Source organism: Notolabrus celidotus, chromosome 10, assembly GCF_009762535.1.
Source record: "Notolabrus celidotus isolate fNotCel1 chromosome 10, fNotCel1.pri, whole genome shotgun sequence".
Lineage (NCBI taxonomy): Eukaryota > Metazoa > Chordata > Actinopteri > Labriformes > Labridae > Notolabrus > Notolabrus celidotus.
The window spans coordinates 7833637-7852064 of record NC_048281.1 but is presented as its reverse complement, the minus strand read 5'-3'; the positions used below and the strand labels follow the sequence as shown (position 1 = coordinate 7852064).

Sequence of the window (18428 nt, the reverse complement as noted above, 5' to 3'; positions counted from 1 at the left end):
TGTGGGGACTGGCCACTTTCCAGCTCTCATATCAATGACTTATAATCACAGCAGATATTACACTTGCTGTGAAAAATGTGGCTGGAGACAGGAAGAATAACTCATTACATAAGGTGTAGCGTGTTCCAGTAAAAGCATACAGTCTTCTCCTTTATTTGGAAAGCTCACGCCTCGGCACACACAGAGTGTTTTTCTTCTTCTGTCCTTCGAGGGGATCTGACAATTTATGAGCCGCTGCTCCAGGTGCTCTCCCCTATTGACCCTTATTTGTAGACCCAGTGGGGGAGCAGTGAGGGGGCTTCAGCTCAGGAGGGGAGCTATAAAAATGTGTGGAAATTCAATAGTAGAACAATGTCTTTTATGTTTGAGTGTGTGTGAGATTTTAATAAATTCCTCTCAACCGAACGCTCACATGGTTGCCTCCTGTGAGAGCTCTTTTATTTAGTTTTAGTTTTAAGAGTTTTCTGATAATATTTTTATAGAGATAATAGATTATATCACTGCCAAAGCTACTTGCAGCATCTTTGCTTACAGCTTGTTTGTACTTCCCCAGCTCAAAGAAACGTGTTATTGAAAGGTTTAAATCTTGCAAAGTGCAGCTGAGGGTTAGGGTTGTTGTGTTTCCAGTCATGCAAGCATCGATGTTAGTTCATTGGTCTGTTCATCAATTTGATCCAGAATCAAGTGCTTCTATAAATGTTGATCCCCGGAGGAGTCGGTATCATTCCTGGCATTAACTTCTACAAGTCTGGCACAAAAGTTCATTTTCATTTTCAAAGTTCAGACTTGAAGTTGTCCAAACAACTTTGTTGAGCCGTACAAGTATTAATGAAAGATGGTGTGTAAATTGGAATGAAAGTTAAGATTTTCCCAACCTTTTTGGTTTCAACCACAAAGCTAAAAACCGAAGTGCATTTGCCTTATATATAGGTTAGTCAAGTAGCAATCCACCAGTGTTGACAAATGGAGCCAATGCAAAAGTGCAAAAAAAACCCTGCAGTTCCTACAGTGTCCACTTGAGGCTGGCTGCAATATTGAAGGTGACCCCATCAACGAACATGTTAAAAACATAGACCGTATAAATAATGGATGTAGTATCCGTGACGTCACCCATTTGTTTCTGAACAACTATTTTGAGGCCAATCGTCATCGGCAACCATATTGGATATTCTGAACTCAACATAACTGCTGTTGAGCAAGTGTGACGTAAAGAGGCGGGCTTTGATCCTCCTAGCCAACAGCTACAGTGTTCCCGCCTGTCAATCAAGTCAGCTGTGCCTCTTGTAATGGAAAGCTCATAATCTTAAAACCTTTGAAAATGCAGCGTTATGAAAAAAACACCCCCCGTACAGTGTGTGCCGAACGAGAACTGAGCTATCCAGACTACACTTGTTTTTTGTACCAGGCTGTAAACATTTTTATTTCTGCTGTAAAGATTGGCTTTTTTGAATTGGTGTGTATGTGGTTTCCGGTACTTCTGGAGCCAGCCTCAAGTGGACACTCAATGAGCTGCAGTTTTTAACACTTCCAAATTGGCCTCATATTTTTAGACTGGAGGTTGCCGCTTGGTTCTTCCACGCTGTATGGGGGCTAATGTTTTAATAACCTATCTCTTTTAAAGATGTTAAGACAACTAGTTGTACTTAAATTTGAATATGTAGGGGCAGGGCTGAGATGACTTACTGGTGAGTGCATTGAAGCTGTTTGCTACGAGGATAAAAGCTTGCCTCTGCTTCACCTCTTGGTCTGTCTCAAGGTAGACCCAAAGTTTAGTTGAGTCAGCATTTCCAATATGGCTGCTACCATCATTTGGTTACAACCCCCACTTTAGAAACTGATGGTTCATGCCACTGAGATTACGCCTATGTTTTATACAATCTATGAGATGAGAGCATTTTAGCATGCTAACAAGCCTGGATGTGAACATGAGCCCAGTTTGTGATTGTAAGGTTGAATATTGTGTTTGCATACAGGAAGTAACATGACTGCTGGATTATTAATTGGATTCAAAGTTATTTAACCTGTGAAGTAAAGGGGGGGTGCTATAATATTTGATCATAATTTTATTAAAGCAAACAAAAAAGAGTCTGATGTTTTAATGTGTCTTTAAGTATAATAAATGTAACCTCTGATAGAGAGCCAGTGTCCTAAAGGCCCAGAGCTAACATTGTGGCAGCATTAGCCCACTAACAGCAGACAATATTTGACTCTGACCGCAGAACAAACACTGTGTGGAATTTGAATGAACCTCTTGCTTTTTCATACCTCCCTGACATCTCCTCAATGTCATGATTCATCCTGGACCACAGTGTTTGGATTTGTACTCCATGTTTGGGAGACTTTTATGAACTGTGAAGTTGATTTGATTTCTCTTTTTTCTGTTTTCTCTAGTGTGCCGAATTGCCTGCCACAAGAAATGTGAAGTCAAGGTAAGACTTTAATTTTCTTGTAAAATAAAGTTTGAAGTGTTTTCCCCTGAGTTTATGCATCAAATGTGTGTTGCTGTCTATATGACAAGAACACCGGAAGGCCAGAGAGAAAATCTGAAATTGCCCATTAAAGTCTATGTGAGCTTATCAGGAGGAAATATTATGTTTAAGGTGGAGTCAGCTTCTCTCTAAGTGTGTGTGTGTGTGTGTGTGTGTGTGTGTGTGTGTGTGTGTGTGCCTATACATGCAGACGTTGGGCTGGGAGGAGTTATGGGAGTGTATGTTCTGAAAAATATCTTGAGAATGTCTAAACAAATGTGTTTGCACCAGAGTGTGTTTATATTGGATAAACTCTGCATCTTTGAGATCGCCCCCTGACTAAAAATAAAAGACCTCTGGATGGAGCCGTCACTTGATTTACTTGTTTTTGAAAAGGCAAAGGGCGCGCAGTCGAAAAAGGGAGGGGCCGAAGTTTGCGCCGGGTCGTCATGGAGGGAAGGTTGTATGTTTTGTGCACGTGCAAAGGTACGACTGCCACGAGAGGTTTACAGCAGGATTTGCACTCACAAGTTACATGAACACACACACACACACACACACACACACACACACACACACACACACACACACACACACACACACACACACATACAGTACACATACACATCTATGTTTATACACACTCTTCATCTGGAACTCATTATTGAAATGGGTGCTACTTGCCAGCTTTGCCCAATCCCTCTTTTATTCACAGGAAATGCCAGGGGTGCAGGGCAGGCAGGCCGGGCTCAGTATGAGGCGGGGGCTTTGGACGGGCTCGCAGGAAATGCCTCGGGGGGGAAGTTATCAACAAAATGGATGAAATGATGAAAGCAGCACATGCCAACTTTCTGTTTTGATTTTGAGCTGCAGCCTTGCAACTCTGCCACTGAAAGTGCAAGTGGATTTAGAGATTGCAAAAACTGGGTTACCAAAAATGCCCCCACTTTAACCACCGAGTTTAAGTGCACAAATGTCCAATTTTTATTATTCCAGGTGTTGAGATATTTGTCTCTTTGATATTTCTTTACAGCACAAAGTGTTAAAAATATTACATTTCAACATTTCCAAAGCAGATAAATACTTTCATATGTCTAAGAACTCACGCCCCGAGCCATCAGGACCTGTATTTGGTGTTCAGAGTACATTTCTGGTGCCTAAAGCATTCATTTATGTTGAAAAATAAAAAGCAGTTTACTACAAGGTGGCATCGTCCTTGAGCTATCTGAATTGGAAAATCTCAGTTCTTTGCAGGCATACATTCTCTCTCATAGTCCCCTCTCTCCCTGATTAATCTCTTTGACCCCATCCATATTCAAAATGATACTGACGCTATCTTAAAGGGAGAGTACGGTTTATGCTGCAGGCGGAGGAACACGTGTTTGTTATGTCTGCAAATAGTGAAATAAGAAATAGGCTTACTGACCGCGAAGTACAGTTCTGAAGAGTATGGTCTGACTTTCTTAAAATTAGCTAAATGGTGTGGTAGAGTTGACCCCGACTGCAGCAGTTGATCGTCCAGCTTTAGTGTTAGGGTTAGGCTGGTTTTTCAACAAAGGGGCCGAGCTGAGCAGGATCCCCTGTGGATAAGACACAAGTACCTCCTACAAACCCACATCAAATTATATAAGACTACCCCTTTAAATAAAGTTTATTACTGAGGCAAACAAAGCTCACAGGAGGATGAAAAGAGTGCTGAGCTGAAAACAGGGAGTCAAATGTATTTGTTCCCTGTTGCTTTGTTAAAGAACAAAGTGTGATATATGACAGCTTGATGTACGTATTTGTTGATAACTTTTGAATTTTTGGAGTTCAGAGGTCAAACTGATGAAAGGAGTTCACAGGGAATGCACAATGCACTCCCATTGTCTATAAATACAAAACCGAAACTTTCCATCTCCAAAACTCACAGCAGCATTTCCTTTTACAAACATTTCAACTAAAAATGTCGTAGCGTTGGCAGGAAGCAATTTGCTAACAAGCCTGAGATGAAAAACAAGGGAGTGACCAAGACGGGGTCAGACTCGATCACTATCTGCTCTCAGTCCGGACTGTAAGGCTGTCGAGGACATTATAAGATTTATTTATCTTAAAAACCTGATAAAGCTTTTCTCCGTGAACCGTCAGTCATACATGATCTTAAGTGTTAGGAATCTTAACTCCTGATAATAACTCTTAGCTGGGACAGTTATACCAAGCACACACTACAGCCATAAATCTCTGTCTGCAGATAAGACTGATGTGAGGCCCATATTTAACCTGGCAGCTGCAAACAAATGGTCAGACCTGAGTGCGTCTGTGTGTGAAAACATGTGTGTTTGCTAACAAGTGGCTGTGAAAAATACTTAAAATCTTGTCCGTGAGATTTCACTCCTGTGTGACGACAGGAAAGAGCCAGAGAACGAGCCTCAGGTCGCCCTGGAAGCTGAGACGAAAGTGATTTCAGGGTCCATTTTTTTCAGGTCTTTGTGCAGATGTGCTGAATACCCTTCCTGTCATTTTCAGCTTCCTGCCTGTTTCACAAGCCATCTACCTTTACTCCCTCTTTTCACCCCTTTAAATAAAACCCCTAAATCCTTGAATCTGGGGATTTCTCTCTGTAAGACAGCTTTAGGAGCGGAGAGGAAAGGTTAAATACTTCGGTGCTAAGAGCTCTTGGTCTTCTCTCTGTAATTTCTGAAGAGCAATATCAACCACAGAAGAAGCTCGCAACTTCTATCTGCATATCAGTAACATGACATCAGTAACTTCAATGTTATAGTTGATGAAATGTCATCTTATATTTGTTTGTCCACACTGCACACTACTCTGCATCAAATCCGCACATAACTGAGGTAAACCCGAAGATATCATCTTTGAAATTGACGCCCTCTTTTGTGTAAAGAAAAAATCCAACCCTGCTAAAAAGCAATTCAGGGAAGTTTAAGTTTGACTTAAAGCATAAACACACTGTAAAAACTAATACGCCTCTCAGTTGTGGTCTGTGGTCTGAGCTGTTGATGGCAACAACTCACCCTCAGCCCTTTGAACTGACTTTCACTCCCATTATTTACAGCCTCTAAGCTGAGGCTGTCCTTCTTATGTTATGTATTGTTGGTGTAAAGTATATAAAGCTCACAGAGTTACTCCTTTTACCATGTTTGTTATTCTCTGCTGTTGTTTTGGACTTTAAAATTCCCCTGTTGTGGATGAATGTAGACTGTAGAGCCCAGTGTTGTTGTTGAATCAACAAACCTCGAGTTTGAGGCGAGTCTTGAGTCTTCATATTGAAGTCAAGTGCAAGTCGGGGAAGACATTATAAAGTATCCATGCAACTAAATCAGTTTTTGATAAAACTTCTTGCTAAAAAGGACTTGGTCACCCAGGGTCTAGTCGCCTTTTCGGATCAAGCTTTGAATTACCATGGCCTGGATGAATGAGAGCCTTCAAAGACTTCTTGCTGAACAGCAGAGTTGAAAACGTCTTACACTGAGATAAGGAATAAGGGTCATAATTAATTTTCAAGGGGTTGTTTGTTGAAGTTCAAATACAGACTTGCAAACACCAGTTTTCTAATTTAATATTTAGATTTATCTTTGACTTACTTTATTTATTTATTCCTAATTTGACATTGTTGTGGCATGTTGTTCTGTAATTCATATTTACTGGTCAGCTTACTCACAGACTCATTTAGTATAAGTCTGATAAGTCTAAACGTCAGCCCTACGTTACCAGCGGTCAGACTCTAATGGGTTGGTAGCACTTACAGTCAGAGTAAGCTGAGGTGCTGAGTTCACCCTATTGGATTTCACTGATCCTCGGTTGCCTGTCAAGTGTGTTTTGAGAAGGAAACGAGCATGTTCCACCGTTAATGAGGAAGGGGGTCTGAGAAAGCAAAGTGCAAGAGCACGAACATGCTCTCACTCCACTCATTTTTCATCCTCCGCTCCACAATGATGAAGCATTTGTTTTCATTTTTCCGGCTCCTGAATTTCTCAGAATGTGTGTTTTGAGAGTCTGGAGGAGAGTCACGTGTTCCTCTGTGCTGGCCCGGTTTCCACTGTGTGTTTTTGTTATTTCAGATTTGTTATTGGTGACCCCTTGGGTTCCTCTCATTGAGCACAACATGCTTCAGTAAGTGATCTGCTGTTGGAGGCTCGCTGATGGAGATGTCCTCGTTTAGCTCATCATGTCTGCCAAGGGAGGAGCTCCGGGTTGCTTCTTCACATAGCTGAGTGTAGTAACAGTCTGAGTCCCTCTAATTCTTCTCATGCTTTACAAATGAGTGCTATTCAAATCCAAAAATAACAATAACTGTAAGCTTCAATTACGGCTCTAACTTCTGTTTTCTAGTTGTGGGGATCGGTTATCTAAATGATCTCCACTTCACAAAGTATCTGGTTAATCAAGCCATATCATACAAGATGGAGTGTTGTACTGTACCTACATTTGGGATTTGATCATAGGTTTGAGGCCACAGGCTGAGTGCTGAAGTTAATCACAGCCGGGCAGATATCAAGTGAAATAGCACAGCCTAGAGTGTGATATCACTTTTATACCACAAAACAGGAGAGAGTCTTGGTGCTTGAACTCCAAAGGCAGATATGATGATCAGACTATGCCCCTGTGATGTCCCGGCAGTGGTAGTGGACATGTTGTACGATGATGCTGACTGAGGCTGATGAGATGATGTCTCAGACAATGCTGATTAAATTGCAAAGACTGGACGTTGCTGGAGAGGTGCAGGGATCAGCATAAAAATGGCTTGAATGAATTGAAAGCAGAGAAAAGCCACATTAAAAGCTCCTGTGAAGAACTCTCTGTTTATGTGATTTGGCGCCCCCAGTAAAAAAAGGGAGACCTCTTATCTCTCAGCTGATCTTATCTTGTACATGTGGAATGTCGTCTTCACACAATGTGCAAATAAAATCATTCTTATGATTGAATTACATGTAAATTCAATGTGAAAACACTAAGTCACAAGTTCTTCAGACACAGGGAATGACACAACTAATACATGCAAATGCAGGAAAATTGCAAATTTGCTTATACCTAGGGGCTGAAAAATCTAACCTTCAGCTAATCATTCTCGCCCTGATTGTCAATCAGGACGGAGATCAGTTGGTGACATAAAATGTGAAGAATGGATCGACTGAGATTCATTCATCTGGAAATGAAGGAAAAATGTCGTGTCTTTTATAAAGTGAGTAAATTTGGCAAATAAAGTGAGCTAATTACTTTCTTCATGTCTGGTGTGAAGTTGGTTTTCAGACCAAAAAATAAATAAATTACTGTTGAAAAGGTGAAGAAGGTTTTGTCATCACTGTGCCGTAAATCATCTGGTCTGACACCTTCCTCCTTGCTGGTAATTTCCGTCTGTTTAATGACCTCTTACAAACTCCTCACAGGGGCTTTAAAAAAAAAGCAGCAGCAGCATGATAGGCTAACAGTGAGGGAGGGGAGCAGAGCCTTTGGACGGATGTGACGAGGTGATACAGACCAGCTGATGACAACAGAGAAGTATGAGTGACCCTGCGTGGGGAGTGAATAAACACAGTAAAGGAAATGAACGATGGAACAGGCATGCAGAGGATGGACTTCTGCTACAGCTTTGTTTCTATAAATGGCTTGAATAGTATACGAATGATAAGCATGAAAAGCCTACTGTCCTTAATCTATGAAGTCATTCATTTTGCCCCACAACACGACTCGTACCACACCTTAGCTGGAATCAGACTTGTGCAAAACCTCACATAACACATATTCCTGCACCCTCCCCTTCGTCTTCATGTTACTGCTTTATTTAATGCAAGTTTTATCTACATGTTGGCATTTAGCAAACAGCCAATCCCTGACATTTGCTTTGGAGATAAATATAATAGATGAGTCCAGGCAAAGACTGGAACTTTGTCCAACAGTGTTCAGAACAACTGATCTGGCGTGATCCCGCTGATGCTTTATGTTATTCTTCATCAACACTGGTGAAATGCATCTTGTCCAATCAAAACACGTGGTGAAGACTTACTGTTGTATAAAGCTACACATCACTGTGTTTATAGAAGCACTCACTCTGGCACAGTGTGCAGCTCAGTGGCAACCACTCCCTGACATTTTTAACATTTCTGAGCGATCATCTGGAGATTTAAAGTCCTCCACGTGGCTTAGCATAAGTCAGGCTATCTATCTTTTGTTGTTTATTGCCCCAGAGTCCATGACATATCCAAACACCTGTGCCCTCACATATGAGGAGAGTATTTGAGAGAGAACATCAGGTTTGCAGCTGGCCTCCCACTCACCTGTTGGATTTATTACAGTGGATGGTTATAGTAGCTGTCTGGTCACCAGGAGCTTCATGCACAGAGCAGGCTTTAAAGAGACCATGCATCAAACATAAGACCTGACCTAAACCCCAAGTGACAGCAAACATAAAGTCACATTAACTAAAAACTGGATCCTTACCTGCTCAGCTGGTAAGGAACTTTTAACCTTTACCCTCTTGTTAGGCTAATGGTTTATTTTTGATTCACTTGCTAGATTATTTGATCAATGATTTCCCCAAAACCCAAAATATACCTTTAACTCTTTTCTCACCAAATAAAGAAAAATGGATCATCATCTCTCGAAGCACAAGAATATTTCTTTCATATTCATGATTTGTTTTGCAAATAGTTCAGACTGGGGACCTTAGACTTCCATAAACCAGGAGTTCAGCTTTAGGCAGGCCGTTTTCATTTACTTATTCTACATGCTTCTAAAAGAGAGAGTATTTAAGTCTTTTGGAAATTGACTTTGCAGTTTTCATATAAACTATGGGCCAGCTTTTCACCTGTATGGGCTAATAATATACACTTAGAGCAACTGCTACTCCCAACCCTAACCATTACAATTATATCACATTGGAAGAAAGAAGGCCAATAAGGTTTTGATTACAGCAGTGGCTCAGAGTATCGGATGGGTCAAATAATGCCCAAGTTTTCCCTGTAAACAAAAAGCTTATAAGTTATGATTAAACCAAGACTACCACACCAAACAGGGCCGAGCTACAATAAACCAAACAAGTCATCTCTCATACAGAGGGTCAGCATTTCGATTCTGAACTCCACTCATCTATACGTCAAAGTGTCCTTGGGCAAAACACCAAACCCTGAATCGCTCCTGGTGCCTTGCCAGCAGTCAGTGAGTGTGTGTGAATGGGATTAGTTAATTCTGATGAGCACTGTACAAAGAACACTCTGCCATCAGTGCATGAATGTGTGTTAAAACAGCCACTTTTGGTGCACGTATCCTAACCTTAGATGGTATTTAGCTCTCAATGCAGCCTTCAGAACTGCTAGCATGGTCACAGACTCATAAATTACTCAAAAATTGAATCGATTATCAAAGCTGTTGTCCATTATTTTACCTCTATCTTATAATGTGTCTCAAATGGAGCCACACATGCAAGCTAGTTCAAACAGGCACTACTTTCACATTTGCCATGCCTCATTCTCACAATCATCTGAAAAAGTGTCCTCCCAATTTGGCGATCTCTTTGAGCTGCAAGATTTCTGGTACCTGCTTCTGCTCCTCTAATGCCCCCGCTGCCCTGCACCAGTGCTGCACTCAAACTGTCAACCTGCAGGCTCTGAAGATAGGGCGTTTCAGATATTATGTCATCACTTCTTAACTTCTGCATGCCAAACACAAACATTGATCTGCTGCTGCAGTAAAGTTTTGATCAACACAACGTGAGTTGACTGATAGAACTAATCATTACAGCTCTGGCATTAACTTTACACTTATTAGCTGCAGTCTCTATGACTCAGTTTAAAGAAGGATCATACAGCAGTGGAAAGAAATAACTGTGTAAGCCTTTTCTACGTCCCCAAAATTCATTCTTTGTCCCGTAACCTTTTTCTTGGGCTGCAGCCGCGGAGATCATTTGGCATGATTAACCTCACACTCCGTTCCACTGACTTCTTTCAGATAGCACACACTGCTTCAGGGCGGATTTATCAAACGGCCTTTAATTGGAAACTTTGGAAGCTGTTTCAGTGCTGCAGAGTGCCAGCAAAGCTTTTTCACAACCTTATTGACTTTATAGCGCTGTAGCTTTGGCACAGGTGAGACTGGGCATGAGGGACTTTAGGTTTTAATTATAAAGTCAGAGAACTGTAAATACTGACCATCGCAAACTGAGTTTCTGTTGTTTGTCAGCGTCACTCCATGACATGCATTTTATTTTAACTCATAATTAACACATAATTAATAGTACTTATTGTTGTTATCAAGGTCTAATAATTTAGATATACACTACAACAGTATTTTAGTGCTTATTTTATAATAACAAAAGGCCATGTGCACATACTTTTACAAGTTGATAACACCCCCCTGCTCATGCTGTTGTTTTCTGTACACATGGGACTTCAATAAAACCAGAGCAGGCTTCTTCATTTATAATTCACAGGAGAAAGTGAGATTAATGGTCCATTAACGGAGGACGCCTCACATTGTTCTCCTGACTTGTAAGCACAGGAGGCTTACATGACCTGAAGTGAAGCTTCAAAGATGTCAGTGTGGTATTGAACCCCTGTAACAACATTAACAACTTCCTTCCTTTTCCATGTAAGGCGGCTCTGCAGTAAGTGAGAAGTAAGAGCAGCAGTGAGATGGGGAAGCCGGAGTGAACTCCTGTGAAGGAAACATGCATGGAGCCGTGTCAAAGTCAGATCACTGCAGACGTCACAGGGGGGGAATGAGGGACGGCTTACATGACATCAGTGGGCATATTATCAGAAATGTGTGATCATATCAGAGCAGGCCAACATCGCTGAGGCAAACTGAATTATCAGTCACAGGACAGAACACATGCTCACGACTCTGCACTCTTACTCAAGCAACAACAAGCACCGGCAGGAAAATGATAAAAACATGAGCCCAGGATAAATAATTTAATACTGAGAACTCTTATAAAACTAAAATTCTAAACATAATTTCTGATTGAGTAAGACTTTTATTTCATGAGGGTGAAAACCTATCGAGAGAACAATAAGATCATTTAAAGTTTTTAGAAAGGGGAACATTTAGTGATATCTAACCGTTAGATTCTAGACTGAAACACTCCCTTGCTCAACCCTCCCACTGATGAAGCGATGGTGGCCTTCGAGGACAAGAAGTCCCTGTGATGCATGATAAGCATGATCCCCCATTTGTTAATTTTTAACATCAAAAATGTTGATCAGTGCAAATCCTTTTGCACACAATAACCACACTTTTTTTTCTACTTGTTCTTCTTCATATTCCATTGGTGTGTTTCGCTTATGTTGGTAGTTTGTTCGTTCTGTGCTACTTTATAAATATGGTGGTGCACGATGGCAGCCTCAGTGGACCTGCTCCTTATGTAGATATAAAAGGCTCATTCTAAGTGATCAAAACAAAACAATTTTTTCATATTCAGGTGATTAAACACTAATTTAAACACAATAATGAGTATTTGGTTCCATCTCTACCGAGTCTGTTCTGCTTAACATGCTAGATTCTGCACACTGTAACTTTAAAGCTGCATCGATATTTTTCCAGTCACACATGGGCAGTGAAAAAAGCTGTAAACACAACACTGACATATTATCACCTCATAAAGTTGCTACAGCTAATAGTTGCGTATCTAAACATGAAGTTGGCACGTAGCAAAAAATGTACTTTGGAGTCCTGTTTCTGGCCACCTGGGGCTGATGAGCACAGAGAGACTGAACCATACCAGTGAAGGTGGATGCTGTAAAACCAAACCACTGAGAGGAACAATGCTGAAATGTTTGCACAGTTAAGAGGAAATACAGAGAGGTGTTGTGATTCTCTTTGGGTTTGTTGAGCCAGACCTGAATTCTGCTCATTCAATCCATCCTTATTGATGCATCAAAACATTTCGTAGAGAAGAACATGGGGTTACTGATTTAAGAGCTTTTTCAACCCAAAACAATACTCCATTAGCTCTACTTGCTCCAGTTACACAAGGAGCTGTGGCTTAATGCCATGTATTTAGTAACCGCATGGTAGCAACATGTGCATAGATACAGCAGAATAAACAAACAGGAACGCCCAGCTTTTAACATGATGGAGTAATCAAGAGTTGTTGGAAAGAATGTCAACAATGGGCCAAAAACATGCAGGAGACATCCACGGAGGGAGTAAGTGAGGGGAATGATCTCGTACAACATACGCTTAATAAATTCATTGCTTTAGGAAACTGGAGGAACAGTTGCTGAGTGTGCACCCTGTTTCCCGGCATCACTAAGCCCCTCTGAACACCACAACAGCTGTGAGTGAAATGCCTTGCTGCAGGATGACTCCTCATTACACGCTCGAGGAGCTCTGGGACTTTCTTGTCTTGAGATCCCCGCCCCTTTATCGCCATCTTATCCTTGGATTCAAAGTGACAGCTTTTCCATGCCATGCCTTCTTCCACTGTGTCTGAGCTGCTGCTGCTGCTGCCTAATCATGACCATCCAGGAGAAAATGCATGTTAAATCTGCTCTCAGCGCTGCAGGGGCGTTGGTGAAAAGTTCCACTGGTCACTGGGGGAGAGGGATCTGCTCGGCTCTGATGTTGCTCGGGAAAGCCTGAGTCAGACTCATGAAACTGGACCTCACCCAAACAGCTCTCTCTCTCTATATGTCCTCCAGTTCTCTCTGTCCTCCTCTCTGTTCCTCTTTCATTTTAACCGTCCCTCGCTCCTCTCTTCTTTGATGCCCTCTCTTTCTTTCAACAGCTGAATCTGCACAACACTACTCATCTCTTCTTCTAGTTTTCCTCTCAGTGAACATTTCTGGGAGAGGCTTTATGTTCTAGTCTGAATAATCAGATACAAGTAAAGAGACGGCTCCCTGATAGGAATGTTTGTCTGCTTTGCTGACTGTAAATAAGAGGCAGATATCGCATCTGGTTTTAAAAGTGAAGCCAATTTAGTAATCGCTTCAACCTTTATTCTTTTGATAGCCAGTAGGGGGCGATACACTAAGATAGGCCGTTATGAGTCCACAGTTATGAAGAGGAAGGATTCATGCTGATGTCCCGGTGAGAAGCATAACTGTAACCATGAAAGTGAGATAAATCATTCAAAACGTGACATCTACCAGACTTAAACCAACAATCCTCTGCCTCGCTTGACGAAAATCAGTGATGAAAGTAAAAAAGAAATATGCCAAGGCAGTGTTATGGTGGTTCAAAGCAGTGTCGGTTTGCTCACAGACAACATAATGAGATCATGAAGGTAATAAAAGCACCAAAAACAGGAAATATAACAGACTGAAGGATATTAACCACAAAACACAGACGGATTAGTTCCCCATGCTTTACATTCCCTGACTGATGGTATGCACAGTGAGGACACTAACTCATGCCTGAGAACAAGGGGGATTCCCACACTCCAGCATGGTCCCTACATGAAAGGTAATCTCTCATAAACAAGCATGTTGTTGTGTTACCGTAAACCATATGTGTGCTCTGTCCCAGCCCTCCCTTCCTTCCTGGCCCTTGTCATTAATAGCCGATTAAATATCGTTCACTGAGCCGACATCTGGTGCACACGGCTTCATCTAAAGGTGTTACTTTTAGAGCCACCTTCCGTGTAATTACTTCCCACCAACATCAAAGAATAACGGTCATTCTTTCCATGTTGTGGTGGAACTCTTAATGTGCTACAAATTCGTACTGAACATTCTTCAGTAATGTCCCTTTGTCTGCTACTGGATAATAGCTGCTGAGGGTGGGGCCGAATCAAGTGCATGCTTTACTATAAGACTGTAATCAGGGAGCTCAAAGGCAGACGTCCAAAGCTGCTACAATCAATCAATACTTCATGTTATAACAATGCCAAATATTTGTTTTTATCATAGACTATAAATAATGGACGTAGTATCCGTGACGTCACCCATCTGTTCCTGAGCGCTGTTTTGAAGCCAATCGTCAGCGGGAGCCATATTGGTAATGCTGAACTCAACCAAGCTTAGTGTGAGGTAAAGAGGCGGGGTTTGAGCCTCCTAGCCAACAGCTATGTGTTCCCGCCTGTCAATCAACACAGTCATGTCCTTGTTTGGGCAAAACTCGGAATCTTAATATCTTCTGAACTGGCGAGTTAGAAATAATTCACCCCTCGTACAGTGTGTGCAGATAGAGTAATTAGCTACGTAGACCCAAGCTGTTTTCTGAAACAGGCTGTAAACATGTTTATTTCTGCTGTAAAAGTCGTCTTTTTTGAATTGGTGTGTATGTGGTTTCCAGTGTTTCTGCAGCCAGCCTCAAGCGGATGCTCGATGATTTGCACTTTCTAACACTTCCGCATGGGCTTCATATTTTGAGACCGGAGGTTGCAGCTTGGTTTTTATGTGTCAACCTACGTGACTGTATCTGTGACAGCTACAGGTCGTATTCACCACGATGTCTGTACCTACGACGAGTCTTTTCCAGTCAGCTTCCATTCTTCCATAGACTTGAATACAACTTCTGCCATATGAGTATTTCTGTAAACTTGTTGCCCATAGGAATGCATTAATACAACGGGCAGTAAATATCATGCAAAACTCCAATGCATGTGAAGTTCACTCATTACAGGTGAGTGCAACTCCCTGCAGACTCGAGTGCATCCTCACCCTGTCTTTAAACCACTGTCCCAACATTGACTCCACTGTCCTCTATTTAAAAAAACTACTGGAAATTCTCTTCAAAGAAATGTCTTCAGGGCTTTTTGTGTTTTTATTCAGAGGACAGTGGATGGTGTAGGAAACAAGGGGGATGACATGTGGTAAAGGGCAGGGGGACAGAGTCAAACCATTGCTTCCTACTCCAAGATTTGCCGAGTCAAGGAACGCCTTGTTACTGCTGAGCCAAACTGGTGAAAATAAATACTAGGTTTTTATTTTAGTAATGTTTTTAGGCTTTTTGCTTTTATTGAAAAGACAGCTGAAGAGAGACAGGAAATGTGGGGAGAGATTGGGTAAAGACATGCTGTGAAGGGAGTTGAACCAGCAACTGCTGCAACAAGGACAATAGCCTCTGTGTTTGGGTTTGTGATCAAACTGGTGTCCCGAGACTCGAAATGTTAGGTGCATGTTGTTGCCTATTGATGAGATATCAAGAAATTGAACAGTTATCTTGAGTCATCTTCATCTGGATGACTTTATCTCTTTGTGACGGTGCACATTTGCAGTTTTTAATCTGAACTATGAACTAGTTTCTCTGTGTTTTAGTGTACTCAAACATATTTGAACTCCAAACCTGTCATAACTTCACTCTGACTTGAGGACAAACTGTGCTGCTGACTGATGAGTATGTATCTCCACGCCGCTGCTGACACTGTTTGACTTTGAATTGCTGTGAAGTCAATGGATTCATTCATGGCACCTTCTCTCTCTGCAGCTGTAGAGAGAGGGAGAGAAAGCCAGGGAGACGAAAAGAGACAGAAAAGGCGGGCAGAGGAGGGGGGACTCATATTTAACCTGTAACTTGAGAAGCTGATAACAAGGAGAGAATGAGGTATGAGCTTGTGAAGAAGGACTGCGTGTGTGAAAGAGGGGGAAAGGACAGTGACAGAGAAATAAAAGATCTGTGCCTTTGTTTCCTGAGCTGCTCAAATCTTCCTGGGAAATTCAGCTCAGTATTTTCTCTCCTTCCTCGTTACTCATGTGTCTCCCCGTTTGGGAGGAGGGTGAAAATGGTCTGAACAAGAGGGAGGAGAAAAAGCAGGCAGAGAAAAAGAGGGAAATAGCTATAGCTCGTAGCCAGACTTTCCCTGCTTATTCAGCGCTGAGTGCTGCACTGCGCCGTTTCCAGTTGTGGGATGTTAAGATTTGCCTTTGGCTGCACTTCTCTCCACTCCTGCGCTCACATAAAGACTCTTTAGACATTTTTATGCTCATTTTCTTCAGAGGAGGAGGAGTGAAAGAGGGAGAGACTAGCCAGACCTATTAGCCCGGAGACACACACACCCACCAACTCTCTCTCTCTCTCTTTCTGACACACACATTTGTACACTCCTCCTGCTCTGCGCTGCACCAAGGTAACAGAGAGTGGATTTAGCTTTAACCATCTGGTCGGAGTGCAGAGGAAAACCTCTCTGCTGCACAGAGAGGGGAAAAAAGGGAAAGGACGATGCAGCACTAGCCAGGCAGAGAAAAGCCAAAGAGTGGAAGAGAGACAACACACACACGCTCTGTGAGACAGGATGGCCACCGCAGTGTTTCAGGTAAGGAGTGTGGCTGTAACAGGGGGAACACAGCTGCTGCCTGTCTGAGATTTGAGTGTCTGGCTGTCCAAAGTGTTGTGTGTGCTGCGCTCGGTTTCCCAGCAAACCCTCCGCAGTATGGATCTGCTTTATTAGCCTGGAAGAAAAGCTCTAACAGATATCAGATGTTTGATTCAGGCATGTGTTTCACCTGGCACTGCTGTGGTTTAGATTTGGATTTACTGTTTACATGCAGTTCTGTTCTGTTGTTGCACATGCATTAGCACACTAGATGTATTGCTTGTGTGCACGTCTGTGTACAGAAATATGATAAACTCATTATAAATGTTTATGTGCTCACATTGCACTGTGCTCTGTAGCCATATGGATGACAGGAATATGTGTAAATGATCCTGTAATGTAGACGGATTGGAGTTTGTGTTTGTTGTATCAGTGTGGACTTGTTTGTGTGTTTGTGTAATGTACAGCACTGCTTGTTTCTGTAGAGCCAGTGTCTGTGTGTGGTCTCCTCGGCTTACCATGTTCTGTGGTCGGTGGCCCTCGGTCATAGCTGGAATGACAGTGGTGGCGTATGTCTCCTCTTGTTTTCAGTCTTCCTCTCCTCCTCTCCTTTATGCCTGAAAACAATTTGTTGCACTTTTGAGGATTCTTCAGTGTAAGTCTGTTTTCATCCCACTGTGCTAAGCTAACTCTTTGTGACCTGGAGATCAAAGCAGAGTCTGACAGAGAAACATTTGTGGTAAAAGTGATATTTTATCTAAAAAAAAAATGAGTTCTGTTTTTCATGAGAAAGAGAAAGTTTGTGTGTGTTCGCCCTCCTCCAGTGATTCAGTGTTGCTGTGTCTGCAGCCATGAAGTCAGCCGCAGTGTTTCACAATAGGACCTTGCAAAAGTTGTTGCACTGAAAACATCGCCCTAGGCTTGAGAAAACCCAACAGCACTTTGGGAATTTTTGGCACGTTGAGTGAGCAGCAATTGCTTCCAATTTGCCTCAGATTTGGGAGGAAAAGAATGAAGGCATGGTGTTTAAGCGGAGGACGTATTCTTGGACAGTAACGTACGCTGTCAGCTGTGATTTTCAGCCCTGTCTGTGTGGCTGTCTGCATTCTTAATGGATTGATGTTGAGCTGTCAGTAGCACATTACAGCTAACTATATCTACCAAGTAAATTACATTAAGTCCTTCACACATGGCTTTTATAGATGCCTCATTGTACTGTAGTTTAATTAAGCACATTTAACGCAATGCAGCTAAACGTGAACACTGATTCATTGTTGCTGGCATCCTCTTTGTGATGTTCCAGTTAAAAAGCATTCTTGCTCCAAGTCACCAAGTCAAATCAGTTACATGCCAGGGGTCAACCTGTTAGGGGGCCCAAGGCTGAACACTTGCCCCTGTTGGCCTCTGCACACTTCCAAGCATTGTGTCTGTGTCCTGTCACTTCCAGCTTCCCTCCAAACACAGCGTGAACAGCATGACATATTGTACAGAGCAGCTTCAGTCATCAAAAAGCTAACCAGAACTTCTATACTGGATTTTGGTGTTTGGTTAATGGATCGAAAACAGCTTCATGAAGACATACAGACCAAACATTAAGGTTCTGAAACAAGGCCTCTCTTCTGCACGGGGACAAGATATAAGGATTGCATGATAAGTACAAATCTTTTTGTTTGACTTTGGCACAATCCAAAGGGTCTTACAAAAGCATCATTTAACTGATGTTAAAAAATGAAGCCACTGCAGAGGTGCAGTTCCTCGAATGTCCA

General features: G+C 42.0%; 1 protein-coding gene across 1 annotated transcript in view; it reads left to right on the top strand.

Annotated features, from left to right (window-relative positions):
- The first annotated feature begins 16384 nt into the window (after positions 1-16384).
- Positions 16385-18428, top strand: part of tns1b (tensin 1b) — a 101617-nt gene continuing 99573 nt past the window's right edge. The window contains exon 1 of the mRNA XM_034693520.1: positions 16385-16662. Within this exon, the coding sequence (XP_034549411.1) occupies positions 16642-16662 (21 nt within the window). The 5' untranslated portion in view covers positions 16385-16641. The remainder of the gene's footprint in view (positions 16663-18428) is intronic.